Consider the following 10,571-nt stretch of genomic DNA (forward strand, 5'->3'; position numbering starts at 1 on the left):
GCAGCCTGACAAACGGAAGGAAACAATCGTTCAATCCGACTTTAGTTCAACCGGTAGCCTGCAAAGAAATCCCTCGCCTGCTAGGAATCTATCTTATACACCGCAGCCACAACATAGACGAGCCAAGCGTGTAGAAGAGCAGCCTAGACCGGCAGGTAAAGACCAGGGGCAGCTGAAGGCTCCATTACCCCAACAAAGGCAAATCTAAAAAGAGGTAGAAAGGTTTTTCAATGAACGGATGCGTGATTTCCGACCTAACGAAATGGTTGATGAAGCACTAAGGCGAGATATGACCAACATAAGTAGGTCACCTTTCACGAATGAGATCGAGCAGGCAGAGCCTCCACGCAAGTTTAGCATGCCGCACTTCACATCTTTCAAAGGAGACGGGGATCCAGAAAGACAATTGAAGCATTACCGAAGTGCGATGGTTTTTTATCGAAATAATGACGCCCTTATGTGCAAAATATTCGCCACCACTCTACAAGGCAAGGCACTGAAGGAAGATTTTGTGAAAACATGTTCATTTAAGCAACATCATATAGCATGCAATTAACAATTAAAGGCGGAATCATGCTAGCATGCACTTAAAAACAAAACATTAACCAAGAAATTCAAAGCCTAGTAGATTGGTGAACCATTAATCAACTCAAAACAAAGTGAGTTGAGATTTATACCTTTGTAGATTCCTCTTTGCATAAGCAAAGGCTAATCACCCAAAGAGAGGGCCTTCATTCCTTGCATCTTAAATCTATATTTTTTGATGGAAGAATAGGTTTCTCCAAGTTCCCAAAGTAGGGAACCTCTAAGTCTCTTCACCAAGGAGAGATTGGAGAAGAAATGAGTGACCTTGGAGTAGTGGGATTGCAAGATGCACCCCCCAAGGGGCCGGCCTCCTAGAGAGAAAATGGAGAGACAAGTTCTCACCAATTTTCTCTAAAAGAAACCCTAATGAATAAAAGGCTATAAAGTCATATTTATACCTTTATTCATTTGAGTGGCAAACTTGTAATTAAAGCAAGTTCACTACCCTTCCTCTAAATGGCCGGCCATGGGGTGTTGTTTGGGCTTTTGGGTCTTAGTGAATCATTATTCATTAAGTTGTCATACAACTTAAGTCAATGGGCTTGACGTTCGAAGCCCATTGGGCCTTAAGGTCCAAAACCTATCCCGAGGTCTTTAACGAACTTATTCGTTTGATTAATTAACATATTAATTAATCCTTGCCATAAATAAATGATTAAACCATTTAATCATTCTTACTCATCTCCATTGTTTCTTCAATCTCCACCTTACACGGTGTGCGATCCATTAGGTTCCTTTTAGCGAGGCAGTGGGCGATTAAAACCATTTTACATCGATTGTGAATTGAAACTTACTTTCAATTCTCCCTTTAGTGATTACACACGTTTAGGGCTTCCACAAACCATGAGTGACACCTTGCAGCATATCATGGTTACCCAAGCTAATCAGAAGAGGTAGAGAAAACCTATTCAGTTTGGGATTACAAATGCAATACGGTCTTTCTCTAATCTAATACTCCTGACCACATTGTTTGGTTTGATAGTTTATTTATTCATGTCTACTATCCAATGTGATTCGTGTGCTTATATGATTTCCTTGAATGTGATTTAGAACGACTTTTCTAAATCTCATTCATACTCTGGCCAGAGATTCTAAATCATATCATAGAGTATTCTCCCTCAAACGGTTTGAAGGTTAGAGATCCCTTGTTGCGCATTCACTTGCCTCCATGACTAAGTGGCTTAACCCCAACGATGCCGTGGACACCCCGATGGGGTGACTTTGACATAATCAAAGATCAAGGACTTAACCACAAGACAACTGTGATGCCTCAGGTCAAAGGACTAATTTGCATTATCCCAAACATGAGTTCTCATGTGACATGAGTATGAGAACTCTTCGTTGATCACGTTCAGTGAACTCATTCTCTACTGAGCACCTACGTACTTGTCTTGATGTCACACACACCAATGACTCGAGACTAGTCACTCTCCCTGAGAGAAGACATAGCACGTACCGATCTTGACGGACTGTCAATGCCCAATTGGCAATCCTATGATCAGGAACATTTAGGATGTGTCTACGAAAGAATGGTCTCATGAATCTAACTTCATTAGATTACATTCTTCCAATCACATATTCCTTGGACTTTATCGTTTAAGCATATAACATTTATATGAGACGGCTCAAACAATAATCTTTGCCCTTTATATTAAACTAGATTAGTTTAACATGTAAAATGTCCGTAAAGTATCATCATATGATTGGCTTTAGGGCACATTTCCAACAGGCACAAGATTGGTTTCATACCTTGCCATCGCGGTCCATCCAGAATTTTGATGATCTTTCCTTGGTTTTCACCAAAGAGTACTCGTCTTACCGCTCGATCAAGAAAAAGTCTGATCATTTGTTTAACGTAAAGAAAAACCCAAATGAGTCACTTCGTGACTACATTAAAAGATTCAAAGCCGAGAAGGCAAAGATCGTCGAATGCAATGACTCAATAGCAAGTGTAGCCTTCCAAAAAAGACTCCTAGACCACCCACTGTTCGGAGAAATGATCATGAAAGAAAACCTAACTCTAGCAGATTCTTTTGCCCTGGTAGAGAAGCATGCACTTTGGGACGAGGCTCGATGAGCAGAAAATACGCCTGAGCAGCTTCGAAGAGAATCGACAGCTATTCAAAGAAAGGAGGATGGGAAGCAGCCTAATAAGGGTAAGCAGGAGGCCAAGCGTATGGATCGACCCACGACCAAAGAAGGCCCGACAACCAAGAGCTATTCTAAGTTCTCAATTTCGATTCATCAAATTCTTCGTGACATCAAGAACGAACCATGGTTCAAGTTGTCGAAACAATCAAAAGGAGATACTTCCAAGTTGGACCACACCAAGTATTGCGCATTCCAGCGAGGTCCTGGTCACACAACCGACAACTGCTACACTTGGAAGAATTACGTAGAGAAGCTCGTGAAAGAAGACAAAGTCGATAGATACTTGGATAAGCCAGCTGAGCAGCAAAAAAGGAATGCAGACGGAGATGAGGAGCCACCAACCAAGATGATTCGAATTAATGGCATTTTCGCCGAATCTGAGCATTTGGGGGCCACTAATAACTCCAAAAAGAAGAAGATCCAGCAGGCTTTACTAATTTCACAAGTCCAAGCAGTCGATACCCAACCTGGACCCATTATTGGCTTCATTGAGCAGGATGCAGAAGGCGTCGATTTCCCACACGATGATGCACTAGTAATATCTGTCCAACTAGCCCATGCTATAGTTGATAGGATGATGGTTGACAATGGAAGTGCAATCAACTTACTTCAACTCTCAGTCATTTAGAAGATGGGCCTGGAAAACACAATCATACGCCGAGCAGAGGTACTTATCGGATTCAACGGACACATCTCAACTGCCATCGGCCACATCATACTTGACGTAAAAACAACGCCAGTCATCTTAAAGCAAACGTTCACGATCGTAAGTGATTCTTTTCCCTACAATAAGATTCTTGGAAGACCTTGGTTGATTAAGTTGGATGCTGTCACTTCCGTCAAGTATCAAAAAATCTGATTCCGCATCCCGGGAAAATGAGTAAGAGATATCAAGTCTGACCATGTTTCATCCCGACAATGTACTGTGCAAATGTTGAAAGAATCAAAGAAGAAGACCTTTACCCCCGTAGAGGTTACCGAAGTCCAAAAGGACAAAGAGGCTATCAAATAGCAATTATAGCAAGTGGATCGAGAAGATGGTGCCTAAGCAGACGAGATAGGATGGAAACCTGAAAATGACACCGAAGACATCATTCTTGATCTCCAGAAGCAGAAAAAGACGACTACAATTGGCTTACGACTAAACCCAGATGAAAAGGAATAACTCACGATTTTCCTTAGAGAAAACCGTGATATCTTCGCATGGTCACCATTTGACATGCCCGGTATTGACCCTAAGATGGCCTGCCACAAGCTGCACGTCGACCCTACTGCCAAACTGGTAATCTAAAAAAGAAGACATTTCCCACGCGAACGAGTAGCAATCATTGAGGCAGAAATCGACAAACTATTAGAGGCCGGGTTCATAGAAGAGGTAGCACACTAGGCATGGCTTGCTAATGTCGTACTAGTCATGAAGAAAGAGAAGGGCAAATTGAGGGTTTGCGTAGACTACACTAACCTTAACAAAGCATGCCCAAAAGACCCTTATCCTGTCCCCCGGATCGATCTATTAATAGATTCAACTTATGGGAACCAGTTGCTCAGCTTCTTAGACGCATACTCCGGCTACAATCAAATAGCCATGTATGAGCCCAACAAGGAGAAAACTGCGTTCGTGATAGAGCGGGGCACCTACTGTTACAAAGTCATGCCCTTTGGCCTAAAAAACGCGGAAACCACTTACCAAAGGCTAGTAAATATGATGTTCAAAAAGCAAATTGGGGTAACCATGGAGGTCTATGTCGACGATATCATGGTAAAGGGTAAGCAGTGATCAGATCATATTTGCAATTTGGCAGAAACTTTCAATATCCTTAGAAAGTACAAGATGAAGCTCAACCCTACCAAATGCACGTTTGGAGTATCTTCAGGCCGATTCCTAGGGTACTTAATAACCCAACGAGGAATTAAAGCACATCCCAAGCAAATCCGAGCAATCCTAGAGATGAAGTCTCCAACTACCTTGAAGGAGATCTAAAGCTTGACCGGACGAGCAGCTGCCCTCAACCGCTTCATCTCACGATCCACCGATCGATGCAAGCCTTTTTTCAAAGCTATCAAGAGGGCACAAAGAGACAAATGGGATGAAGAATGCGAAAAAGCTTTCCAAGACTTGAAGAATTATCTCACATCACCTCCCTTACTATCCAAGCCGGAAGCAGCGGATGATTTATACATTTATTTGGCAGTCTCCGAAGTAGTAGTGAGCTTTACCCTCATACGAGAAGAGCTAGGGGCCCAACTGCCGGTATTCTACACTTCTAAAGCTTTTCTTGAAGCCAAAACAAGATATCTGAAGATCGAAAAATTAATTTTGGCGTTAGTTGTTGCGGCACGGAAGCTTAAACCATACTTCCAAGCTCATACAGTTATTGTCATGACTCAATATCCCTTACGATCAATATTACATGGTTTGGACGCTTCTCAACGAGTGATGAAATAGGCATTGGAACTTGGCCAATATGGTTTAGTTTTTTGACCTTGCATAGCGATAAAGGCCCAAGCTTTGGCAGACTTCGTAGTGGAATTCACGCCTAGCCTAGGCGACGCAACAGAGTGGCCCAACGATGCCTCAGAAGTAGTCGAAAGCACCTTAGCCACGCTTGTTCCATTCGATAAAGACTTCTGGAATTTGCATGTCGACGGAGCATCCAACTATAAAGGCTTGGGAGCAGGTGTAATCTTTGTTACTCCAGACAGTTCAATGCTCGAGCAGGCGATCACTCTAGGCTTCAAATCATCCAATAACGAAGTAGAGTACGAGGCCCTACTAGCAGGCTTTCGAATGGCAAAAGACTTGGCAGTGAAGAAACTCGCAATTCATTCTGATTCCCAACTAATTACCAGCCAGGCTACTGGGGAATACACGACAAAACACCCAAGGATGACACAATACCTAAAGAAAGTACGCCAGCAGCTTGATGCATTTCAGACTTACACTCTCACTTAAGTTCTACGAGCAGACAACGCTTATGCAGATGCACTAACTGGTTTAGGCTTCGCTCTCGACCACCAATTTAAACGCTTCATTTCGATGGAATATCTAGACAAGCCAAGCATAGAGATGGAGCCGATAGCCGAAGTGTCACAGGTTAGTGTAACTCCCAACTGGCAAAGTTTTATTATAGACTACTTGGTCAACGGCATACTACCCACCAAAAGATTGGAGTCAAGGAAGCTCTAAATCAAGGTGGCACGCTACTATATGTGGAATGGCATTCTCGTTCGAAGATCTTACACCGGACCATATCTCCGCTGCCTAGCACCTCCTGATGACTTGAAGGTTCTAAGCTCAATCCATGAAGGTGTTTGTGGGAACCACTCTGGAGGTCGATTATTAGCCCAGAAGGCTCTTAACGCAAGTTACTACTGGCCTACCATGCACCAAGATGCTAAGGAGTTAGTACAAAAGTGTAATCGCGACCAACGCTACAAATTGGTACCAGCACTGCCTGCCAGTAAGCTACACCCGTAGATGAGTCCTTAGCCATTCATGCAATGGGCAATCGACCTGTTAGGGCCCATGCCGCCTGTTACTGGGGGCAGATGCATGATGATCGTGGCAACCGACTACTTTACCAAATGGGTAGAAGCAGAATCCATGACGACCACGACTTAGACAGATATAAAGCGCTTCATATGGAGGAACATCATTTATCGATTTGACATCCCTCAGTCCATCGTCACGTACAACGGCCCGTAATTTGTGGGAAAAGATTTGGCGAAGTTCTTCTAAAAATATGGCATCAAACAACACATGTTCACGCAAAGATATCCTCAAGGCAATGGGCAAGCCGAAGCATCCAACAAGACGATCCTCGACTGCCTCAAGAAATCCTTCATCGACAAAAAGGGAAAATGGCCAGATGAGCTCCCTGGATGTTTATGGGCATATTGCACCACCAAAAGAAGAGCGACCAGTGAAACTCCTTTCTCTTTAGCATTTGGTTCGGAAGCAATCATTCCTCCCAACATCATCGTGCCAAGCATCAACACTCTACTACTAAGCATTGAGCAGAACATTAAAGAGATGGTCATAAACTTAGATTTGACAGAAGAGAGGCGCGAACAGACCATCACCCGCATTGCAGCCTACAAGCAGCATCTCATTTCCAGCTACAATAAAAGGGCCAAGATGCGGCAGTTCCAACCTCGAGATCTAATCCTAAGAAAAGCCTTCATCACTGCCCGCAGAGAAGGCTCGAAAAAGATGGATCCCATCTGGGAAGGTCCTTACAAGATTAGCAGAGTAGGCGGTAAGGGTAGCTACACCCTTACTACGATGAATGATAAAGAGATCGAGAAGCAATGGAACGCTAAGAATTTAAGGAAATACCATGTGTGACTTCTCACTATACAAAGACCTGAAAACTCAAGCAGTTCAACGGGCACCACCTCGTAAGTCGAAGACTATCTAGTCGTTATGTAGTCTTTTGCAGCCAAGTTATTCACTCATTTTATTCATTTTTCAATAAAGAATTCAAAAGTAATTTGTAACTAGCTCGATTACATGTCTACAACAACTTATCTTTCCTGCACTTTAAAAGAACATCGCACCCCCGTTTGGGACTTACTGCAGGAATTGCACCCCCAGAGGGACCAACTATGCTCTCCAAGGCGGGAGGATAAACTTAACACTTCGAATATCCAGACGTAGATGAGCCTGGCTGCCCTAGTATAACTAGGTGCATGATGGCTTGCGCCGAGATTCCTAGAAATAGCCACAATGGTCTTTTTCAAGGCTTAGCTAGTTGAAGGATTATGGGTCTATTGGCCTAATCCGCAAGGAACTAAGCCTTAGAGACAGAGGGGGCACATTACACAGCACACCCAATGGGCGGCTGCCCTGGAAACCTAAAGCTGCTACCGAGTGCACTAAGGTAGCCTACGGATTTCTGGAAGATTGCCTATGGCCAGCCCTTCAAGCAGTAAAACCACACTAAGCTTATATAACATCACATTCTTATGAAAGGTTAAACAAGCTAGCGTGCATATACGAAGCTTTATCCAGTGCCGACATGCTACGTAGTCGATAAAGCTTCACCTCTGCCAAGCACAGAACAACCTACACCGAGTCTTAAAGTATTGTGATACTTGCTACACAACCTATGGAATTGGAAAAAGCCAAGGTTAACAACCTAGTGGTTACGTGGATTTGTCTGCTTCTGTAAGCAAGGCATCCGGCTGCCAACCCTATGGCTAACAGCTTTGCAAAAGTTCTACACCAACACCTACGGCTGCGTAGGCTACGCAAGCCTGTCTGCTTATAGAAAAGTAACACGCCTGCCACTGGTTTATAAGGTCTAAAGGTTAGGGCATGGACAAAAAAGAAGCGAAGATGGGAAAAGCAAAGGAAGCAAGTTTATTAAATTTTATAACAAAATTGATAAACAACTAGCAAATACCGAAGGAGTTTAAGCAAAAGCAACAAAGAAAATCATAAAGGCTACCTAGAATACTACTTTTCAATAGCTTGGATATCTCACGACTACTCGGTCGCCACACCTTTAGCAGCCTTGGTGTTCTCAGCAGTGGCATCTTTCGGTTCTTTACCCGAGGCTACCCCAGCTTGGGCACCAACTTCTCCAACTACTTCACTGATAGAAGACTTAAAAGTAAAAACGAGCAAGTTTTCTGGAGAAATAGAGAAGGTCTTGAAATCTTTACTAGAAAACTCAAAGTCAGATGGCCGCCCATAGAGATGATCTACATAGACCAACTTGTAGAAATCGGCTTGACTCTAAGTAAGCAAAGCCTTGAACCCAGCCTTCTCACCCTTCAACTGCTCATTTTCCTTAAGCAGGCAAGCACGAACCTGCTGTAACTCCTCAATTTCCTTATTCAGAATGTTGTTGGTCTTCAAAGCACTTTGAAGTTCCAACACTTGAGGCTCAAGCTTGTCAACAACTTTTTTGAAGTGGATCACTTGGTTATAAGTAGCAATCAACTCTTTATCCTTTGCATAAGCTACGGAGCGAAATTCAGAAATGGAACGCTCAAGATCTTGAATCTGAGGTATGTAACGCTCGATTTCCTTCTCTGCACTTTCATACTTTACTTGGATCGCAACAAGCCTAGTCTTCAAATCCACGATCTCTTGGCGAGCGGCCTCAAGCTATAGAGAAGTGGGGGCAGAAGTGTTAGATCCCTTCAAAATAGCAAGCTCAGATTCCAATTTCTTGATTTTTTCGACTGAGGAGTAAGCTTTTGCAGCCATTGTTCTTGCCATCTCTTTAGCAACCTTGGTATCCTCTCGATCAAGGAGCATAAACTCGGCTTTCAGAATTGTTGTTTTCTACATCATGGCTAGCAGAACAGTCTTCCTATACTCGGATGTGTGCTTCGCGAAAAGACTCGGACCAATAATCTTCTTGACGCCATCAACAAACTTGGCACATATATCCATGTCTTCAAGTAGATCTGGTTTTAAAAGCACACAAATCTCAGCAACTTCCCCAGAAACAGCCTTGGTGGATTCATCAAGCTTTCCTGAATGAACAGTTTCCTCCTTCTCAGCAAATGAGTTGGTTGCAGCAGCAGAAGAAGCAGGCTTTGGCACCACTTTAACAGGCATAGACACTTTGTCACTCTTCATAGTAGCAAGTCTCTCCAAAGGTGAGCTAGACTTAGCTCCAGACGAACGCTTTGACACAAACTTCAGTACCGGAGGCACAAAGGAACTTCTGCGCTGGGCAATCTTTTCAGCAATCGAGCTAGAACCCTTCGAAGCAATAGGCGTTATCGGCACAAATCTAGTAGTTCGTTCTTTCTCCCCTTTAGAGGAAGTCAAGTCAATCACAATCTTGGGAACAGTTGATGAACCCTTGCGAGCAGTGGAAGCAATCTTTGGTTTCTTTTCAGCAGGCATCTCTTGAGCAGGCGAGGATTGTTTCTTTTTCCCACCTTTATTGATAGTAGGCTCCGTCACAGTGATAGGACGAGCCATCGCGTCTGCCTTGATCCGTTTTATCTCTTCTTTTAGGGGTAGCCCACTTTTTCCCTGCGAAGAGGACTAAGCAGCCAACGCCACTTGCGATTTCGGAAGGGAAACCCAGAGCGACATGCACTTTCTTCATGTTCGGAGAAACCTTAGGAGTTGAGCCGAATTCTGAATCTACAAAAAACAACGGAAAAGAATCAGAAAATTGAAAAGTAACTTGGCACTAAAGCAAAACAGCCGAGAAGATTAAGCAACCTGCATACCAGATATGAAGACTATTGATACACGCAGCTCGAGGGAAGAGTCAGACTCCCATTCTTCACTTATCTCCAAAGTCTCTTTGGTCCAGTCATGATCTCTCTTGCTCGAGTTATCAAAAAGCTTATGACGAAATTGTAGTTGCCCAACTCCGCCAATGTGACCTATGTCAAAAAAGTGCCAAAATTCATTGACGGCTAGATCTAAGTCAAAGAACTGGCTTAGATTGTGGAATCCCACCATCATGCGGACCGCGTTCGGGGAACATTGGGCGGGGGCACATCTCATGGAGTAAAGCACTTCTTGGAAGAAATGCGGCATAGGGAAAGTAAACCCTAACACAAAACAGTAAGGATGGAACTTGATGGCTCTCCGAGTTCCAATGCATGGTTCTCGGCTGCTACCATCCTTAACTTGCCTCATACGCACTCCCGACGGAATGGCATGCCAATACGCTTCAAGAAAATCTCTAAACAAATCATCGGAGCTAATCTTGAAGTGAGCAGCTTTGAAGTAGCCAACCTTTCTCAAAGACCCGCCTTGATGATACAATGGGGGCACACCATCATCATTCTTGTGGCTCGAGGAAGACATGCTTGAAAATTCTACAAAAGTACAAGGAAGATTTGTTAGA

General features: G+C 43.5%; 2 protein-coding genes across 2 annotated transcripts; one reads left to right on the forward strand and one right to left on the reverse strand.

The window, feature by feature from the left end:
- The first annotated feature begins 2,761 nt into the window (after nucleotides 1-2,761).
- Nucleotides 2,762-3,364, forward strand: LOC126617023 (uncharacterized). Its single transcript, XM_050285105.1, has one exon. It carries the CDS (start codon nucleotides 2,762-2,764, stop codon nucleotides 3,362-3,364), a length of 603 nt encoding a protein of 200 aa, XP_050141062.1.
- A 4,863-nt stretch (nucleotides 3,365-8,227) lies between these two features.
- LOC126617024 (uncharacterized) lies at nucleotides 8,228-9,607 on the reverse strand. The gene is made up of 3 exons (XM_050285106.1): nucleotides 9,056-9,607; nucleotides 8,515-8,749; nucleotides 8,228-8,373 (listed from the first exon to the last, which is right to left on the reverse strand). The coding sequence occupies exons 1-3, from the start codon at nucleotides 9,605-9,607 to the stop codon at nucleotides 8,228-8,230; spliced, it is 933 nt and encodes a 310-aa protein (XP_050141063.1).
- Between the last annotated feature and the right edge of the window lie 964 nt (nucleotides 9,608-10,571).

Source organism: Malus sylvestris, chromosome 3 (genome assembly GCF_916048215.2).
Source record: "Malus sylvestris chromosome 3, drMalSylv7.2, whole genome shotgun sequence".
NCBI lineage: Eukaryota > Viridiplantae > Streptophyta > Magnoliopsida > Rosales > Rosaceae > Malus > Malus sylvestris.